Below are 21,882 nucleotides of genomic sequence, written 5' to 3' on the forward strand. Positions count from 1 at the left end.
TTTTGGAATCTTTAAAGGATGAGAATGTTAATGTGTCTGGCTCAGTTAAGATTTAAGTGTTTAAATGCATCTGCCTGAATGGACATCTCAATCAAATATTGTGCTGGGTGATACCTATTTGATGCTTCTCCTAAAATGAATGCTGTTAACTCTGAAAATCATGTCACAGTTTCTGCTGTGCAGCACAGTTGTACATACTTCCAATATTTGGGACTGAGAATTTGGGTCCACATATACCCTATTCTTACTCTCTTTTCTGACTATCAGTCTTGTACATATGTTACTTGATGTCTTTTAAAGAATGCGTAATGGCAGTTCATTTTACCTGGCATGTCTTAGTCTCATTTTTAAAATAATGTTGAATAAATTTTAAAGATTACCAGCACAGTCCGAACTTTTTTTCAATAGTCAGATATTACCGAGGATTATCCAGCCTTTCTTCTCCTTCCTCTTTTCTCTCTTTTTTTAATCAGCAAAAGTTCTGTGTTACTGATGCCATTTGAGCTGGATAATTATTTATGGTTCTGAGTTTCACAAAGATTATGTATTTGTGGTAGAATTATCCTCCATGAAATGTGATGGAAGATTGCATTTCAGAGTTAACTTTTAACACAGAATTTGAAATATTGCTCATATGGGATTGCTCCATCATACAAAGATACTGTATTCTTATGCCTCACTGTGTCATGACAAAAATGAGCAAAATAATGCTTTGATGCACTTCAGTGCTAAGCCATTGAACAAATTAGAAAACAATTTGTATTATTGTTCCAAAATTAATTGGAGCTGAAAATTCAAAATAGTTACCTTTTTTTCCCTACCCCATGTTGAAAGTAATTGACTGTTTGATTGAATGAGCATTTCTGAGGGGATGTGGAGATACACAAGATGTAATTTATTTTACAGCAAAAATATTCCAATGTTACTAACAATTTGAAGATTATTTTTGTCTCGCTCTGTGTTTCTTCAGTGAACACAGAGTGCTGCTTTTGTGTTCACACTGACTTAATTTCCAGCCATAAGAGCATAAATGTGTTTCTCTTACACTCAGTATCCCTTTTCCTCTAATTTTGTTTGACTATCATTACAACAGGATTATTTCAGCCGAAAGATTGAGGAATGTGACACAGTCACTAAGGAGTGTGATTTTGTTATGTGCCCACTGGCAAGTGAACAAGTTGTTTTCTGTCCTCTGTAGTGTGAAATCCTTGAAGTTAATATATCTGAGTTTCACCTGTTCCCAGTGAATTTCTCTGATTCCACTTAGCTTTTTTCTGCATTGTGGGTATTTTTGCATCTGTTCTCATAACAGTTTTACCTTCTGTCATGCTGCTTTGTGCTTTTTGATTTCAAGCCAAAGGGATTAGGGTGTGTCATCTGCTGGCTGTGAGGTTTCAGACCATTTAATTTGGAGCCCAATGAGATTCTAATCCAGGGGATTAACTTTCTTCCCTGTCTAAATTAGCTCTGGAAACTCAGATGGATATGCCTTTCTTCAATTAATGTGAAATGTGTCAAAATTGAACTGATGAGCACTCAAAAAGTGTGCTAAAGAATTATTTAAATTCTTGACATTGCACTGGTAATTTATTAAACTAATTGGCTCAAAATCAATCAAGAACACATTGAAATTTTATTATTTACAAAGTAATAATGCATTAGTTAAAAGGTTAACATAAGAGTAACAGGAAGCAAAAAAGCTGGCTTAAGTAATACATTCCTTCAGAAATCCAAAATGGTCACTTCAGATCTGTAAAAGATGCAGTGGAACTGCTTGTCTGTGCATTGATTTAAACATTTCGCTTTCGTATAATGTAAATTAAGGGAATAAATTGTACTGTTGGGACAGCTATTAGCAATTTGCTATGTATGTATGGGATATTAGATCTTGATCCAGCTGTGGCTTTCCTTCCAGTACAAATGTCTAGGTGGGTGCTTGCATGTTGATTCTGCTTCCGCCTGTGGGTCTTCCTAGCTCTGTATATCCCAAGTAGTGATCATCCATGCTCTCTGGGTAGGTGAGTTCTCAGGGCTGTTTTCTGTCCCGCTGTGTCTGATCTTCAGTAGCTGCAATGCCCAGTCCGGTCTTTGTCTAACTTCTGCTTCATTTTAACCATACCCAAATCGTGAACTTCACCCTCTCCAGTGAGAAAAGGAATAACCGATCAGATTCTGCAACTCAGAGACTGCCAAGGAAGGAGGCACTTCTATGTTTTGTTTTGGTTTTTGTTTTGTTTTGTTTTCTTCAGGGTTCTGGAGAAGGTCTTAAATTACATAATTTCATCAGGACAGGTTAATGTGGTGTTATATTCAGGATATTTCTTAGCCCTAGGAAGTTAATTTTGTTACTGATTGTAATGCCTAGTTGGAGGAGAGAAATAATAAGTTCAGATATGACATGATAGGTCCTACATTGTTTCTTTAATGCTCTGACTGGCTGACAACACATTTCTAAAGTCTCAGCTTTTGCCAGAAACTCTATTCTGGTAGGGAATTTCTGTTCATGCTCTTTCTCTAACTCACTCACAGTTCAGGGTTTTTTTTCTGTTTTCTTTATCTGTTTTTATTTTTTTAATTGGATGCAGTTATGCAGACATCCTTTCTGTACTGCCACCCCAGGCCATAAGTGTCTTGCTGGAAAATGGGATTTTTTGTTGATAACATTGGTATATTTTTAATCTTTTAGAAACATTCCACAGGAAGATGTCAGCTTCCAAGTTATTTTCATCACTGCCTTGATGTGTTGTATTTCTAGATGCTGCTATTACCATAGCACCCCTGCTGCGAGGGGTGCTTTACAGGCTGACTGTGTGAGGAGTTCTGTGCATCGGGAGCACCAACAGTTCTGGTGCTTCCTAAATTTTTTTTGAATATTGATGCTTTATACTTCAGTCACTTTTTTGATTGTAGACTGCATCTTTGAAGTGTGAACTTATATAGGTTTAAGAGATTAACATTCATCTAGGATTTGTATCTTGTGTTTTAAGTAGGGTTTCCATGGAAATTGAAAGGTTGCTACTATGGTTATTCGTTTGGATATATTTAGTATTTATGTATTACAGCTTCTCTAAATTGACTTTAAATAGTGCATTATATTAAACGTTTTAAAGCTGCAAAAGGGTTGTAGTTTAAAGGAAATGTCTTGCTTAGAGGTACAGTGGAAATAGCAATGATTTATCTTCATTATGAGGTGTACAAACACAATACAGTGCTAGGGCTAGTCCAAACATTTCTGAGTAGAGTTGATAATTTCATCCTAAAGAGGGGGAAAAGGAGAGATCCTTTTACTGCATAATGCCCCTAAACCCAGGTGATGTGCTATTGCAAGTCTGCAAACTGAAAACTTTGGGGGGCATGAGTAATTTCTTCCAATCCTCCATTTGCTTTATTCACTTAAACAGGTTTTTGAGTGCTCCTGTGGGCTATCACCAGATTCCATCATTTCTTATGTGTAAAAACAACCTTGCCATTTCCACTGCCATGCTTTGGTCCTCATCCTGGAAAGCAGGTGTTGAGATTAGATGAAATATAGAGTAAAAGGTCTGCTTCATTTTTAAGTGGCTCGAGCTTCAAAGCATCAGAATAAAGAGATAATAAACAATTCTCTGTATTTTTCTATTTTTATTTAAAGCTATATTTGGAATAATTTCTGCATTTGAGTATAAAAGTGTTTGTGTAAACCTCTCACTTGAACTTCCACATATCCATATTCACTTTTTCATGAGTCAATGTATGTGTAAACTGTTTTTGTACAAATAAGTTACTATTTTTCAGACCTTTTGCTGTGCCAGCTGTAAGGGAAGCTATGTAACGAGGAAGGAGCGCACAGTCTTTTGAGGATGTTTTGTTGGTGGATATTTTCTTCATTTTTTTCAATAATGGATAATGTTTTCAAGCAAGCTTTGCTCATAGAATTTCATTCCTCATAGAATTTCATTTAATTACTTTCATTATAGCTAGGAATTTTAGAGTTTTGGGAAGGTCAGTGCCCAATCTATATTGACTTTTACTGGGATTTGAGTGTTTAATTCTTCAATATGTTTGAAAGTTCTTAATGCAGTAAATGGGTTCAATTTTTCTTTTCAATTAATCTTCAATTTGTGTTAGTTCTTCTACTCATTTAGTTATTCAGACATTGATAGTAATATAATGTTTGTGTGTTTTGTAAAATGACAAAGCAAGTGTGGACACACACATATGGAGGAACTAATGAAAGAAATTCTATTGACCTAACAGTGCATTCAGAATTAACAGTGTTTAGCTGCTGAAGAAAGCTGACTTGTAAAGAGGTCACACTTGATCTATTATTGAAATAATTTACTGGAGCTAGAAACCTTCAATCCTGTAGGTCAACAGTAGCTCTTCATAAGGGTCAGTTTTCAAAACTGAGATGCAAAGAAAGCTGTAATAATTTGAAGCTAAAATGTGTTCAAATAAGCAAGCAAATTAATAGTTCAGATTACCGAAGGTCTTGTATTCAGAATCCTAAGAATCAAATTCTTGAAATCACAAGCTTTCAGTAGAAAGTGTACCTTTAAGAAGACAACTCCTACCAACACCAGGAGACAGTGAGAGGCAAAAGAAGGAATTCCTTTCTAGAGTACTTACCTGCCTACCTTTCTCTTGTTGTGTTAAAATGAAAGCTATTGCATTTATCCCAGTGGCCAGACACCAGTAAGCACAGTCACACTACAGCACCATGCATGTTCCCATGAGGTTTTTGTACCGTCAGCCAAGCTGGGCATGCTATTTAAAGGACAGCTTCAATTGCCTGAACTAGTATGCTGCAGAGTGCTTAACTGCATTTGAAAGCTGCCTCTTGCAGGTTATGTACTACATGCTTAAAGGTTAATGGAATACAAAGAAGCATCAGTGAGATGCATGTAGATTGCCCACTCACGCACCTCCTCTCTTTCAAAGGAGTTCTCTTTCTGTTTACTGAGTCTCGGTTTGTCTTTAATCTTTATAATGGCAAAGGAATGGTGTTTGAATTGTCAGGGTATATTAAGAAAACTGAGGGGTGGAGGAGGTTGGCAATACAAGTTTAACTGGTAGTTGAAGGTTACCTAGATAAGCAGCAGTTTAATTCTTTTATTTTATGTAGGACATGCAGGTTACCTGCACTTCAAGACAATTGTCTTGGTATTGGCTCTGCACATCACATGATCTGTACTTAGATATGCACGACTTTGACCTACATTTTATCCCTGTAACAGATGATTTAGATGTATTTTTAACATAGAAGGCATTCCTAATTGCTGAGTCTATAGTTAGGAGGAACTCAATTCAAATTCCACTGTTCTTCATAAAACATTGTGAAAACAGATGGCCATTGCTCACCTCAGGGGTGGATGGATTTGTTCTTCTAGATCGTACTTGTGTGTCTATATACAGGGTCCTTCAGATACTGTTCCAGTGTTCAAGTTACGTAGCTATTTTGTAATTTTCTTGTATGTCTTTCCTCCTTGTGTAATAATTTTGAAAAAGTGTAATAGCTGTTCATGCAACTAAAAGTAGAGTACAGAAGTCTTTGGGCAGCTGATCCTCACATGTCTTTATAGCATGACAAAGTTGCAGAGCCATATAAATTAGGCTGACTTAATGCAGTGACCTGATGCTTCTGATTGTTTCAGCAGAAGCTGTGTCACGCTGAGGTGCTTGCACATGTCTCTGGCATGCATGTGGTCTTCCTGCGTTCCCAGATGTAGAAGCTGAGGGAGAACATCAGTTTCAGGCAAAACGTCTCGGAGTTGTCCGTGAAGGTAGTCTTCAGACCCCAGCTCAGAGGTCTAACTTACTGCCCTTCAGACATAAGAAACTTTTCAGCTTTTGTGAGCTTATAAGGTGAGGGAGGAGGCAGAGGAAAGGAAAAGATGTTTTCTACATTGGTTGAGAACTGGCAGCTTCATCCAACACTGAAATAATGAGATACATCTCCCTCACCACTGGCCTCAGTTGGATCATTTTATGCAATTCCAACAGCTGAGATCCAGTTCCAAGCATAAATACCTTGCCAAAGAAGAGTGATTCTCAGTTTAGCAAAAGGGAGGAATTGCGATTTCTGCAAATAACAACAGTGTTATTGAGAGGCTCACCAACCTAAGATCACCTCCTGCTATTGCGTCTGAAGGCCTACCCAAGTCAGTGTCAGTTATGTCCTCACAAGCTATGGATGTAGTGACACAGTTCACAGGACTGTACTTACCCCTCATCTGCTTAGTCTTTCTAGAGTCCAGAAAATCAACTCTGAATAGGCTGAATCTATGCTTGAAAACACATCCCATGTTACATCCCGTGTTACTCATTCTTGCACAGGAGTGTCAGTGAGCAAGTAAGTTGTGCCAGTGGCTCCCAGAGTATCATATCATTCCAGTCTGGCTTTCCTATCCCAGTTGAGCCTGATTTCTTGAAACATCATGAGTATCACTCTGTTGTAGAGGTACCCCAGTACTGCTGACCATACAACTCTTACTTCTCTTGTAAGAAACAGAGTAGGCAACAGGGAAAGAAAGCTCCTTTTGTCCTCTGTGTTCTCTGCATAATGTGAGCAGCTGTTTTCAGCCCTTTGCACAAATCAGGCAGTCAACTTATATTGTGCATTACAGTCTAAAGAAGAAATGGCGTCATTTCTACATATACCTCACTTCACATGGTGACACTGATGAAACTTAGGTTTTTTTTTGTCAGTAGGAAGCTGCTTTGAAGGCTAAGACATTTCATCACAGAATTTTTCGAAGTGGATAACTCAATGCAGGCTGCTGCTCTGCTGCTGGTGACTGTGCCTCCATGCTGCCTGTCAAGGCTTGCTGCTACTGCTCATGTAATATCTTCAGTTGATCCAGAAATCTGCAAAGCTTGCAGGGTATTTTATGAAAATTTGTGAACGTTGTACACTCTTTTGGATGTGAGCTTGATGTTAGATCTGAAAAAGCAGTATTTGAATCCCTGCTTGAGGGATGTGACTGGCAGTCCTCATTTCCATCATCCGGGGAGTAAAAGGACCCGTGTCAATCAGGTGCTATAAGATCCACACTGCCAATACATGAGGAGGGAGGGACATTTATATACACTGAAATGACATTTTTTGCCTGAGGCACTAGAACCATCATGGATACTTTCACCCATATTATTTTTCTGCTGTAAGAACTGGCATCTTAAAGATAATTTATTGTCCAGGAAATAGGGAAAGTTTGTGACCGCAAGAATGCGGGATGGACATGGCCTTTGGCCTGTTTTCATAACCTGTCTTTGTAATCCTTGCAAGGACTGCAGGTATCTGTTTCTGCAGGGTCTGTGTCAGACGTCTTTCTCATTGGTATACGCTACTTATTTCTGCTGCTCCTTGTGCTGGAAGAATCTCATGTATTGTCAATGGCATGATGATCAGCTGCAGAGCACAAACTTGAGATGCAGAGCACTCAAGAGCACACAGGTAATACGATTTTTCTGTCAAGTCTACTTACTGTGTACAGCAGAGCATGGCTATCCGTCTGTAATTGCTCTCCCTTGTAGAAGAAGCAAGTTTATTCAACCTACAAGTGTATTATTACAAAAGCAGAACTGTGGCTAGGTGTAGCAAATTCTTACAGTTTGATATAGTTAAGTGATCTTTAGGAATAACTGAAGTTTTCTTAAGGTCCCCAATAGTTGCCCTTTTTTGGCATGGTCTGTAAGAGATGATAAAGTGGAAAGAAATACTCTTAAAGCTAAGAGGAGGGTTTAGCAACGGAGCATTTCCTCAAAGTAAACTTAGGAAAAAAAAAAAAAAAAAGAAATCCAGCCCTTTTAAATCCATGTTTCTTGAATTGTCAAGGTATTCAAGAATCTGCATTAAGCATACAGTAATTGTTTTTTTGCTGTATGTTTTATTCAAACATACTGCTTACTTTATTCTTTTATTCTATTTATTTATTCTATTTATTCTATTATTACTTTATTCTGCTCACTAAAAGATAGAATTGATTCTCAAAAGAGGACAGGTCTTTCAATAAACATTTGGATGTTACCTCCTTAAAAACTAACAGCTATTTAATTCTGAGAACTTGACACACTCATTACTGTTTTGTCAAGTATGAGGAGCTGAAAGAAACTAGTAGACAAACCTCAGTATTTTATCTCTAAACAAGCATAATATTTTTAAGCAGATAAAATGCACATATTTATGGCATCATTACAAATTTTAGTATAATTAAAAATCATGATGTAAAGCAAATACTTTATTAGCACCTGCAAACATTTGGGCAATCAATTTTGGATGTTTGTATTTATTTTTAATTTCCTTCATTGGAATGTCACCATCATTAAAATTTGAAAGGTATTTAAAATTGCATGATTTACTTTAACAGACTAAAATGTTGCAAGGCTTGTTCAGAGTACATTTTTAAAGAAATCTTCAGAAAATTGGAAAGCACAGTATGGAGTGGTATGTGAAGCAAGAAAAAGAAAATGTTTCACTCAGAACAAAAATTGAATGGGAGATGCTTTCCAAACACTCTTCACAATGGATTGAGATCTGAGGTAAATCACTAAAGAATAAAAGTGAAATAGGGCTTGTCGAGTATTAGTGGAAATGGGTGTTCCATTGGTCTAACTGCTGATGGCAAAAACTTCCCAGCTTTTTTTTTTTTATCTGGGCAAGTAACATTGCACTTATTTAATTCTGGTTTTACTAGCAGGTCAGTGGAAGGCAGCAACACAGGAGCAGGACAGAGGGTAAAAAATTACAGGTGCTTGTTTAAAATAATAAATAAATAACAAGCTCCATTTTTTCAGAGCTTCACAGCAGAAACTGTGTTATTTGCCCAGCAATAGGAAAGCAATGGTTGAAAAACCGCGCAGTTCGTTCTGACCAGAATTCAGCTTGTTATATTCTTTCCTACTTATGCATTGTTCATTTCATGGATGAACTTTATCTGCAGAGAGACTGCCCAGGAACTCACCTGCTTTAAAATGGTTTAGAAACATTCTTGATTAGAAGTCTCTTCCTATGCAGTGTTTTCACTAAACATGAAAAAATGTGTCTTCCATCCAAATCTACACTGTGTGCTTAACCTTGATTGTTAAGGCGGAAGCATGCTGATAGCTTTTCAAAATGGCTGCTGGTGTGCAGGAAAGACGTGGGGAGCCTTCATGTTTTAAATAAGCCCGTCCCATCTTGATTTTAGACCTTTGTTGTATGAGTGGAATATAAAGTTACTGCTTTTCACTCCTGGGGAGCTAAATTGATTGGGATTTGGTAATAACTTTTAAACTGAAATAACGTATACTTGGAAGTATACATGAGTTCATGTATATGTGATTTTTCGTTTTTAATCTTTAGCAAAAATAAATATTTCTCAGAAGTTCAGCATTATTCCCATGTCACAGTTTCTGTGCCTTTCTCTGAATTCTTGTGTCAGCCACAGCCTCAGAAATGAGTCAGATCACTGGGTTGGAGTGGCATAGATTATGGGCATTCACATACGTAATAAGTAGTTATCCTTTATGGCAATCTCTGTAATATTTTAGCAGAATAACCTATAACCTCTCATGTTTATGAACTTTACTGTCTTAACTCAAAAGACCAATTACCAAACTCCAAAAGTCCTTGGTTCCATTTATTGCTGTATTAAGCTTTATTGATTTTTTTGAGGTTTACAAAGTAGGATTATGAAGATTAGTCTTCCTGTCAGTCCTAGAAATATCAGTTAGATCACGAAATCTGGCATGAAGATTCAGCTAGTCAGCTTCTTCATATCTCCATCATGAAACCTAAGCTATGAAATTCCGTTCTTGAGGTGACAGCTGTGGTTGCCAGGGCTGTCTGCAGGCATCCTGTGTAATACAGGAATTGCCTTGAGAAAATGCTGAACAGAAGCTATGGAGGAGCTAATTATTTAGCAGAGTTATTTTTCTATAAACTGCATGGTTTTGGTCAAAAGCTTTGTTGATGCCTTATTTATTTATTTATTTATTCATTCATTTATTTATTTTCACCTGAAAATATTTTAGGAGTTCACATTTTCTTTTGAAGACAACTACGTTCTCTCGATTTGCCCATGCAGTTAGACTCTGAAAGATAAGGGTCAGAAAATGTCAGAACAAAGGTCTCTTTTCACACCATTGGATTACATGTGGCAATGCTTATTATTTTTGCTGTACACATTAATTTGCGTTTTGTGCAGAGAAGTAAGGAACCGTTCATAACAAGCAATCCCAAGTGACTGGCAAGTTCATACTAGAATTCTGTGTACAGATAGGCTAAACAAGAATTGTTTTAGTATCTGTATTACTCTGGAAAGCAACAGTGACAGTCAGACCAACAAAACTTGTTAGCTGTCAAGACCCAAAAGTAATTTTCAGAATTATTACTTCTTTATGGCACAGTAATTTGTTTCATTTTGTTCTTGCTTAATTGTATTTGTGTTTATTGCCAGAATAACAAAAATGACTTAAGCCTTTCATTTATGCTTTACAGTCATATAATTACACTTCTGGGGTAAATTATTCTCAGCTTTCAGGGACAAAAAAAGGAGGTTGTATTAAATTCTTTGCACCTATTTTCTATCACATGGAGATATTCTTTTCGAAAAAGAAGAGAATGAGTAAAAGTTGCAGTTAGTGTTGTTAAAAGGAAAATGTTTTTTTTCTGTTTTTTTTTTCTTTTTTTTTTTCAGAAAAGTTATGTCTTGGATATATGGAGTGCGTTTGAACTGTAGCTACTTCTGACAGTGTTCTGTAACTACAGAATATTATTAAATTATGCTGCACGTATTTATAGCTAATTTAGTTTCATGTCTGTTTATTTCATAGTAACATGCATCTGCATTGTTAGGTCTGTACCTTATATACATGTAATAACGTATATATTTAATAAAACAGTCTTCAGTTTACATACATGGCATTTGGTAAAATCTGTAATTACAAAGAACTGTTTTGTTTGCAGGGGTGTAAATCAAGTTTGAAAATTCATTTAAGACAATAACAGACAGTTACTTATATCTACAAGGAGATATATAAAATAATTTCTGCTGCATATTATACTATCCCTGAAAATGAACTGGAAGGCTTGTAATGGTATACAGGGCAAAAAAAGGGGGGGGGGGGGGGGGGGGGGGGGGGGAAGAAAATTTGCATGTGAAGCTGACCATCTGTTTTACAGGAAGTCTGGGCTGAAACTCCTTCCCCGAAATGGCGGTACTTACCTTTCTAAAACTGACCCGTGCTAAGATTTAACCTAGTCACATTTTGAATTGGATTTTCAGGAGTGTCCACAGGTTTAAAGGGGAAAAGTTCACTTATGCCAAATGCTTCAGCTATTGTCCCTAGTCTGTTGCTATAGTTCCTGCTTTTTAATCCCCCCTTGGCCTCAATCCTTCAGCTACATATGCACATTAACTTAATTACCTTGAGTTCCCTCAGTGGAATCTGAGAGTAGTAAGTGTAAACCTGTGCATGTTTTAGGGGTGTGTTTTTGTCTTTATCACGTTTTCAGCTTTTTTGGGCTGACACTGATGGCTTGCAAATAAACACACTAATTTGAACACCTAGTCTTACAACATCTTTCGGCAAAATGATTGTACTTTTAATGTGTTCTTTCCCTGACCATCAGTAAAATGTGTACATTTTTAACATAAAACCTGACTGACCTGTAGAGAGCAATCTGTTCATGTATTAGGTATAAAATCATTTTCACGCTCCAACACAGAATTTACATTACTGTGCACAGTTTTTGGAGGAATACAGCTTAGTTTGCTGTAAAGTTACATGCTGGTTGCATACTTCTCAGGATTCTTTATGGATGTATAGGAATATAAAAATTATAGATACTGCTGGAAATCCGAAGCATAAAACATTGTTGGATATTATGCATATATGCATTAAAAGCTCTGTTCCTAAAAATTTTCTTCTAATCGCTTGATCTAATTCTGCTTTTGTGTCTGTGTTGTTGCGCTTTGTTCTGTCAAATATCTCGATGAAGGTTGTAAAACTTCCAGCCAAAGAGACTCTTAGTTTTAGAGGATTCCAGAAATCGCTGAGAGTTGTCCACTTCAGCATAAATATAGTATCACTAAACCTATCCTTTTTTTGGATATTGACTGAACTTAATATTAGTGGGAGAAGGAGGGGGAAATTTTGCAGGAGTTCAGCTCACTGTCAGAAGACACACAGCCATACCAAACTTTGTTTTTTCCTCGTGCTTAGAAAAGGGAAGTGCATTGCTGGTCACTTGCCTAAGTTACTCAAAAACCCACGACCTTAGAGTAACCTGCTCCAAGTTTTCTGTCATGGGAGTTATTTGAAATGAAATGTTAGCAAGTAAATCCACTCCCCAGCCTAGGTCTGGGGGTTTTCCTCCGCTCATCTGCCCAGCTGCAGGACCGTGGTGTGTTTGTCATGCTGCTGGACACCCACCTCCTCTGAGACAGCTGCTGCAGGAAGCAATTCATGTGGAGTGGAGAAAGTGCAACATAGACTCAAGAAAGTTCAATTTCAAAATACAATGGAAAATTTTAGAGTGAACCACCAGCTGGATTATTTTAACAGTCAGTGATGCCTTAGGTGACCTTTTTTTTCCTTTTTATTTTATTTTATTTTTTTTAGGAGTGCTAGTGCTTTTGAGGGTATTGCAGCTGAATTTCAGAGAAGAACTTATTCAAGTATTCATCGCCAGGTGATCTAGCATAAGCCTTTCCCAAGAGCACATGTATTTCTGTTGCCTTAAAAAGCATCAGAAATGAGAGAATATTGGTAACTGCTGGTCATTCAGTGACTGTATTGATTAGACTGGTGTTGGCTCTTCTGAACTCAGTCCTACCTGGTTCTGTCAGTTGAGGTGAAGCTTTTAAAATATTGAATGTTCACTTCAATCTGTGGTTGGTTTTGTTTCCTGTGGCTTTCAGGAAAAAAAAAATAAAAATCAATGCCATTCATATCTAGAAAGCTGATCTGTTAGGTTCGTTTCTTTGAGTATACTGGAAAGCCAGTGTGTGCAGCATGTCTCTGTTGACTAGTTATAAAAGGCAATAAGGATTTAATTGATGATTTGTTCTGGCTACTTCAGCTACCTAGTGATATGGCAAAAAATGTTAAAAACAAGATTATGAAACTGAGTATTAAAATCACTTTGGACTTGCCTTTTTTTTTTTTTAGCATAATGCAAAGTATGTATTGATAGTGGTCTTAGGTTTTACTAGTTTCATTAATTTGTCAGTGACTTAGAATATCATATAATAAATTACAAAATTAGAATGTATTTTACACTAAATGTGTAATGCATTGTCAAGCTTTTTAACTACTGCTCTTTTAAATTAGGTAACGTACCGTAGATATTTCTTAATTTATAATTTGCAAATAAGCAGCTGTAGAAACAGTTGAGCATGTGCATGCATGTTGACTGTAAATAGGTTTGTATTATGAACATTTTATAATTTTTGTCACTGTCGTCCATGTAACTTTGCACACATTTACTTCTCGGAAGTTGCCCATAAATGCAAAAATAGTAACTGTCCTGATAACAATGCATCCTGTCATACTTCGGATAAGAAGTTTGTTTGTTTGTTTGCTTGTTTTTTAATTTTGTAATTGCAGTTTCAGTAAGATTTTTTTTCTTATTGTCAGTTTTTGGTTTGGATCCGCAATAGCTTGATGGAAGTGAAGTAAATGGTTTACCAGTACTTTGTGGGGGAGTGTGAAGCATTAGTTTCTTGCCAGTGAACTGTTGTAAATTTGCAGATGCTATCTTCTAAAGAATTACTAGATAAATTTTCATTGTAAATGGAAAGTAGCCAGAAGTTAAGCTATGTGACTTGGGTTACTTTTAGAATAACCACTGTGAAATTCTCATTAGCAGTTTGAATGTTTCTAAAATATGCAGGATATCAAATTGTTTTTTTTGGGCAAAACATAATGATTGTTCTGGTTAAAGGTGCTAGGTACTTGGAAATGTGGTAGGAGAGGATCTGCATGCAATAGCCAGCTTGCCGGTCCCAGTTCAGGATTTCTGTTCTCATTTTCTCAGCAAACCCTTTTGCAAACTACAAATAATTTTTAACTTGAGAAGTCTGGATAAGTGCTGTTTGCAACGAGGAGGGCAGGACTGTGTTTTAATTGCGTTTTTTGTATATGCTTGAGGATTATGAGGGGTGGGAATGACCCCTCAGGTTAATATGTTAACATTACATCTTGTCTAATACTCTTAATTTGTCTGTTAAGACTGCAGTTAACTAAATTTGCAGCTGGGTGCCTAATAGAAACTTAAAAACCTAGCTCAATGGAAAACTTAACCTAAGCGTTGAAATGAAATTGTGATTGTGTTCTGCCATTCAAATTTGATATTCATCAATATCAAATTTTCTGATCTCTTAAACATCTTCACTTAATACCTGCACTTTTCCAACCCGTTTTCTACAAAGAGATGATTTTAATTTAAATAACACCTGTTCAAATACAGTGAGCTTTGAAATGACATTTTGAAGGTGTTGTGTGAGAGGGAGTGAGTGGAATTGTAAGGTCACATTCCACATGTATTTTATTTGTATTTTTCTCAGAATTCTCTTTGAACCACAGAAGAAATTCTTTGTTGTTGCTGGGAGCAGTATTCTACAACTGCTGCTTGAGATAAGCTCTGAGAAAAGAGTAGTTCTGTTTTAGTGTTAGTTGTTATTGATGAATAAATAATTTGACTATGAGTACCTTCTGAGAAGTCTGGCTTCAAATTCAGATCCCTGGGAAATCAAACCATACCTGGAAATCTGGATGCCTTTTCTTGATAACTGCAGTCTTTGCAAAGGCAGTCCGTAGAGGCTCTACACTAATTAGATTTATTCTGCTGCAACAGGCAATGGGTTTCATTTTTCTGGTATTTTAGTCGGATGGACTTTTAGTCAAGTAGATCTTTTTAAAATCAAGGTTGAAAAATCTTAGATTTCATTTAATTTTTTTCAACATTAAGTGTTTTATAAACTACAAATGAATGGCATCGGGATGCCATTCATGTAAGAAAATAAGGCTTTAGGAAACGCTTTTTTGTTTGTTTTGGAATTCATTTGGTTGCTTTTTTACTACTGGTAGGCCTCAGACCACTGCTTGGTCATTTTCACAAGTAGTGTGAATCCTTCACACTAACATAAAAGAACAGAATACCTGGGGTCCACACGGTGTTCTTTGTTTTATAACCAAGCCAGCAGCAAGTAGGATAACTTCTTCTAAAAGATAACACGGAAACAGACTCAAGTAGAAACTTCTGGACTTAAGAAGAATTTTTCTGCTTGAGAAGTTCATTTTTTCACTGCTGTCTGTCACACTAGGGCAATTTCTGGTTTAACATACAAGTTGTATCTTTTACCCCAGGGCTGCTAGCACAGGGCAGCAGCAGCAATTCTCAGGAGGGGGGGATGACGATGACACTCCCTGCTCCCTTCCAAAATAATGTCATTTTAGACTACTGTGAGCCATTCCCGGTCTGCAAGTCTGTCCCCTGCTCCAGGACACTGTTTTTTTGGGAGCAGTAATAACAGGGTGCTGAGTGACGGAGCTCCAAGAAGAGCTCAGCAGCCTGAATTTCATTTCCTCCCTCCTTACAAATTTTTCATGGATGACTGTCAGAGGACTTTGGCCTGCCCAGCTGATCAAGAGCTTGAAAGCACCAGAATTTGAGGTAACTTTGAGGGACATACAGTGCCCCAGTATGAGTTCATGCTTGTTGAGAGCAAGTTTAAATGGATACTGACTTCATAAAAATTCCTGGGATACAAGGAAAACGTTAATGCTATTTTTATTCTAGGGTTTTCTGAGTGGTATCATACCCTGTATCATTAGAAAATTCTCAGCATTTATAGAGCCTTGCAGGACAAAATATCATAGGATACCTTCCCAGAATGGTGAGCATTTGCTCTGGAAAAGGTCGATGTTGTATGCATGCACTGACTCACAAGAGCAGGTTAAAAAAGCAGTGCTGCTGAATGCTGCTACTGCAGGGAAAAAAATAAAAATATCATTTTCTCAAAGGGGTCACATACAGGTTATGCATGTAGTGCTAACTGATTTGCATAAAGGTAGGTAGTGCTGTTTATCATCTAATTTATCCTCCAAAAATTAATTTATGAAAACGCTGCATTTGCTGTTGTTTTATACAGAGATTATAGACAAGAATCCTTACCACTTGAAATCTAGCACTGAAAAGGGATAATACCTCCCAGTATTTTTTCTTTACATAATAAATGTGTTGAATATTATAAGATGAAAAGCTTTTAATTTTATGAAATTTGGTTGGCTGTCAAAGAGACATTATAACAAGTGGTTTCCAGCCAAATTGCATTTGCTGAGGAGTGATGGATCTCTTGCCAGCACTAAAGAGGCGCTCTTCATATTGGATGTCTGCACGTTCCTCGTGGGCAGAATGCAGTAATTTTCCTGAACGTAGACTTCAGAAATTCCATAGCAGAAATGGAAGTTTTCATATTAACTGTGTCACTGCTTCCAGTAGCTGGTGTTTTAACAGACAGAGCTAGTGAAGTTGAGTGGTGTTGCTCTAATGGTTTTCTTCTGTGTCTGTCCTATTCTGTTGTAACCCTTTTTCCTGATTTTCTTTATTAATATTTTTTAATTAAGAAAGAGAGGGGAGAAAAGAGAATTTGGGTAGCGAATAACATGACTGCATCATTCTACTAGGGATCACTCATTAGTCTTGGTTTATTTCTCTGTATTGTTTTCTACTGTAGTTAAAAATAGAGTATTAAAATCTAATGAAATGGTTACTTTTGCTTAAAATAAAATTTAGATAAGTATCTGATCCCAGTGTAGGCACCTTGTTAGAGGAATAAATAAATAAATAGATAAATAAGTGACTTAAGTGCTGGCAACTTTAAGATAGATATATAAGAATATCTGTAGTATTTCTTTTTAAGATTTCTAATCCAACAATCTCATCAGGATAACATCCCAAGCGTTACCTATAGAGTAGCTGATAACAGTGGTAAATCATCTGGATTCCATTGAGCATTACAGAAAAATGCATAATGTTTTGATATATAAAAACATTTAAGAGACAAAATACATTAATATATGAAATAAAAGCAATTGAATCTTTTAGAAGTTTAATGGGATTTATTATCGCTGATTTAAACTCAAAGAATTGTTGAAGTAATAGCTGTTTTGACCCAAACAATTCATTGTATCATGTTTTTTTTTCGTATATTTAAGGAGTAATGCCTTGCTGCATTTTAACTATTTGCTTTATACATACACTATTGAAATAGTTATTCTCACTTCTTTCTAGGATAATATTGCTTATCACATTGCTTCTCCTAGTATAAGGGACAGAGCTAGAAAGAACAATTTTATCTGTTCTCAAGTATGACATTTAAGAGTGTATGTCATTTCAAAATACACTTTTTTTTTGATCTGTAGATAAGGCTGAGTTGGATTTGAATGTTTTGAGATGCTGAAAAGAAAGGCTTCTTTTGCACAAGAGAAAGATAATACTCATTTCTGTTTGTATCTTGAGCATTTAGTGAGGAAGTTCTGAAAACTATTTTCACAAATGCAAATTAGATTCAAAATGACTAAATGATTTGGAGGGCTCTATGGAAATAATGGAATACAAGAAAAAAGTAGAACTGAAAATTCTCAGTGTAATTGTCAGAGGTGCAGAACAGTCTGCCTGGCTATATAGGTGCTGTCTCTGTAATGAAAAACCAAGTAAAAATGATCAAATAATAATGCCAATAATCCTAGGGTTGGAAAGTAAGGTTAAAGTTGCCCATTACAAAGCTAGAGATTTTTGAGACGTAAAAATGTTTATTTTACTGGTGAATTTACTTGTAGCTTATAGTGTTAAAAACTGATCTAATTGATTGTTCTCTGTAGATCTATCCAATCTTGCAATAAATGGGGATTGTTTAATTTTGCAATAGTATATGCTTGCTGAACCAAGCTAGGAAATGTGCAAGCCAGGTTATGGGGCACTATGAGAAATTCAGCAATGTGTTCATAGCTCTTAACATTGTAGTACATGTTTAAGGCATTTAGAGGGATTGCAGTAGCAAGTGGTTTAATAAAATCTTAATTTCACAATGTCTCGATACCCTGAATTATATACTTAATTCAGTAAAATTAATGTAAAGTTTAATTAGCTTATGTGCAAATTCACCTTTCTTTTGGAGTGTACCCAGTGTGTATGTATGCAAACGCATATTCAATGAAATATTGCACATAACCATTCAATGTGCTCGTTGCATCATAATGCCTATCCCCAACCAAAATTAGTTCACTAATAATTGCAGATTTGCATATTGTTAAGTTATGTATACCCCCATACAAAATTTTAAAGACAGGAACTGGAGAATATATAGGAAACATAACCATGCTGTGTTCAACATGACAGTTTGGGTATAGGTAGTCAATTACTCTTCGCAATTATAAGATCCTCATAAAATAATGAGAATCTTGCTAGTGCTTCTGTAGGCAACAAAAGCAATTACATTAGAGAAAGATACAGCAAAAGACTGAGAGAAAAAAGCTACACTGGGATTCTCTTTCAAGGTTTTGATTGGCTTTAAATACTGTTGTGGCCAGCTATTATATTTGAAAATGTAATATGCTAAGCCCATGAGTCAGTTTTCCTTAAATCAGTGTGGCTTGTATGTAACTATATTATTGGATGATGAGAGTGAACAAATCCATTTTTACAGCCCTACTCAGTGGCTTGCTAATGATAACCTATCTCCAAAGTGACATTGTAATGTGATTAACGTAATTGAAAAGCATATATGGAGGAAGGAAACATTATTTCTTCCAGGTAGAAAGCCTAGTTATTGAGTAGGTGCGGAAACCTGCACAAGAAAAGAAAAATGGGGTGAATTACTAACAGTTTTTTGGGATGAAAATTGTGGTTTCACAAAATGAATAGAAGGGCTGAAGGTTGCATGAATCTGAAACAGTGTTAAAATACCTGTAAGAATCACGAAGGAATGTGTGTGTGTGCATGGTGAGTGGAGGAGAATCATCACCTGCACAGAGACTGGTAAGTTGAAGGACAGTTACGGAAAAGGATGAGAAGAAAAATCTCCTCTTAAAGTTATTATTAGCATACTAGTAAGACTGTGCACCTTTATAATTGGAAGAAATGATTGTTATTTTCTTATTGCCTGTTATTTTCTTATTGCCTGCTGTATCTATGTGAATGGACAAATACCTGGTCACATGAGTTTCCAGTGTATCTCTAGTGTTAGTATTTGATACCTTCAGGTGTTTCTAGCATTTAAATATATACACATTAGATGGACAAACTGGAAAAATTTTAATAAATAAAAATTATATTCCTGTTCACTGCTACCTTTGCTGGATTCCTTCTAATGTGCTGGCTGGTCTGAAATTTCAGGATCCTTTTTAAAGGGGAGAGCAAGCTGCCTTGTACAGTTTCTCAAGATGGAAGATCTGCATGCTAATTGCATGCACCCCTAGTCTGCCTCCTCTTTCCACCCTGATTCCTGTAGCTGGCATTGGATGCTGTATTTACTGTCTGTAGATTTACCTTGGGACTAGACTACGGACGGGACAGAAAAGTTTCCTGCTGTCCTTACAGCCTAACCGCCCCAGATGCCTTCAGGGTTAGTGTGCCCTGTTGCCTTGGGAAATGCATGCAAGCCGTTACTTAATGGTACACGAATTGCTCCCTCTGGACCTTTCAGTCCTTTAGAGTACTCTCACATATACACTATGGGCTGTTGCCATTGTTTGTTTATTTGTTTGTTTTTTCCTACACAGTGGCTTGTTCTGGAAGGTGGGCATTTTGCCTGGCTTTTCTGCTCTCTTTGGAGCAGCAATAGGAGATTTAAAACAAACTGGTTTCATGATCATGATCTTTTTTCTTTGTATATGATTCATATTGGAACTTAATAAATTGATCTGCTTCGTTTCCCAATGCAGAATGGGTGCAGCAGATAATATTTACAAAGGCCGAAGTACCTTTATGGAAGAACTGACAGATACTGCTGAGATAATAAGAAAAGCAACTTCAAGATCGCTAGTAATTTTGGATGAACTGGGAAGAGGAACTAGCACACACGATGGAATTGCTATTGCTTATGCTACACTGGAACATTTTATTACAGATGTAAGTGATCAGTCTGACACGTACTTGTGAATACTTTTTTACTTTACTTTTTTATTGTAGGTTTACTTTGACATGGTATATGTTCCATTCTTGCAGAAATGTGACATGTCTAAACTCAGAGCAAACGTTTATGTATAAAGGATACCAGTGCTTTGTTGGTATGTTCAGGGAAAAAAAATTAAAACCATATGCATCTATCTCATTGTTGTAGGTGGAGTCGCTGACACTGTTTGTCACTCACTATCCCTCAGTTTGTGAGCTAGAAAAGATGTATCCAGAAAAAGTTGGTAATTACCACATGGCTTTCTTGGTGAATGAAGAAGAAAGTGCTGACCAAAAAGGTACAGTATAAAGCCATCTGAGATTCTGGCATTTTGGGTAGAGGCAGAAGTTGTAATAACTGTTACATAGATCTAAATGCACTAAAGTATCAGCCTATACACAGAATTTTGATGGTTTGTAAACTGAACAACCATTTCTCTCTCAAAATTAATACAAGGATGACTGAGCCAGCTCATATCAAAGATTCACCCAGCTTCTCCCAGTAGCTAAATAACAAAAGGACTAGGCAGGAGGGATTAGGGATCAAACATATGGTAACTCTTTCTCAAAAAGATCCCACTGTCTGCAAACACTTGCTGTGTAGGGGGCTTCAAGAATTAGATGTGGTTTCTGTTTGTTTGTTTTTTAATCTTTGATCGATTTCTTTTCAATGAGGTTGTCCATTCCCCCAGTGTATTCACATATGCTTTTAAAATCTTCATTCTGCTGTGTCAAGGAGCTCCAAAATTTAACACTGCATTAAAATGCATTTACTGGTGTGAGGAGCTACCTCCTTTTGTTTGTTTTGAGGCTGTTTTGAAACAGCATGTAGCTTCAGTTGCTGGTCCCTATTCTTGATTTGAGTCAGACTGATGATACGTTTATCCCTTCTGTGCCATACCTAGTTTTGCAGATTTTTTATCATAATCCCTTTCACTCCCGTTCTTAACCAGGCAGAAGAGTTAAATTGTTTTTTCTTTTCACTGTTGCTCTGAATTAGTTAGAATTTTCGGTAAGTTTGTCACCTTAGTGCTTAGCCCTTTTCTTTGTTTGCTAATGGATAAGTTGAGCAGCTCTGTCTGACTGCAGTGATGATCACCCTTCATGGTGCAAACTGACTCTTATCATCTGTTTCCTGTCTGCTCACCAGTTATTTACAATTGCCAAGGCCTTCCTTGAAGATTATGGCTGCTTGGTTTTCAGAAGAGCATTTGATACAGGGCTCTTCTCAAAAGCACTTTGAAAAACCACATAGGATTTGTCCACTGTCACTCTTTACTCACGTGCCTTCCAAACTTAAAATGGTTGGTGGTGTAGAATTTCCCTCTATACAAACTGCTTTAGCTTTTTTTCCAGATAGATCAGCTTTATTCAGGCACTTGACAATTCTGTTCTTATTTTAGTTTTCCCACTTTGCAAAGTAATGGCATGCTCCCTAGATCACTACTAGAATTATTATTTTTCTTAATTGGCATGGTATTTGCCATTAATCTTTCCCTATAATTCATTCTTAGTATTGTACTATGTGCTTACATTGTGAACTGATCAGACAGAGGGTCTCCAGTATGTCACTAAATACTGTGTATAAATAAAAATATTTTTCAGAAAGTTAGTTTTAAAAATAGAAGTGCCTCCCCAAAACCTATACTCTCACAGAAACTCTTCAACATCGGATGGAGGCTTGTCTGATACAGACAAGAGGGATACTTTGGCTTTTGTACTCTGTTTAATTTTAGAAGCAGGGA

At 36.6% G+C, this 21,882-nt stretch overlaps 1 protein-coding gene across 3 annotated transcripts in view; it reads left to right on the top strand.

Moving 5' to 3' along the window:
• The window catches only part of MSH3 (mutS homolog 3), a 119,208-nt gene that overhangs the window by 87,161 nt on the left and 10,165 nt on the right, over positions 1 to 21,882 (top strand). For all 3 annotated transcript variants that reach the window (XM_066987708.1, XM_048054345.2, XM_048054343.2), the window contains 2 exons: positions 19,909 to 20,095; positions 20,307 to 20,436. In XM_066987708.1, coding sequence (XP_066843809.1) covers positions 19,909 to 20,095; positions 20,307 to 20,436 — 317 coding nt within the window. The remainder of the gene's footprint in view (positions 1 to 19,908; positions 20,096 to 20,306; positions 20,437 to 21,882) is intronic.

Source organism: Anser cygnoides, chromosome Z (assembly GCF_040182565.1).
Source record: "Anser cygnoides isolate HZ-2024a breed goose chromosome Z, Taihu_goose_T2T_genome, whole genome shotgun sequence".
Classification (NCBI taxonomy): domain Eukaryota; kingdom Metazoa; phylum Chordata; class Aves; order Anseriformes; family Anatidae; genus Anser; species Anser cygnoides.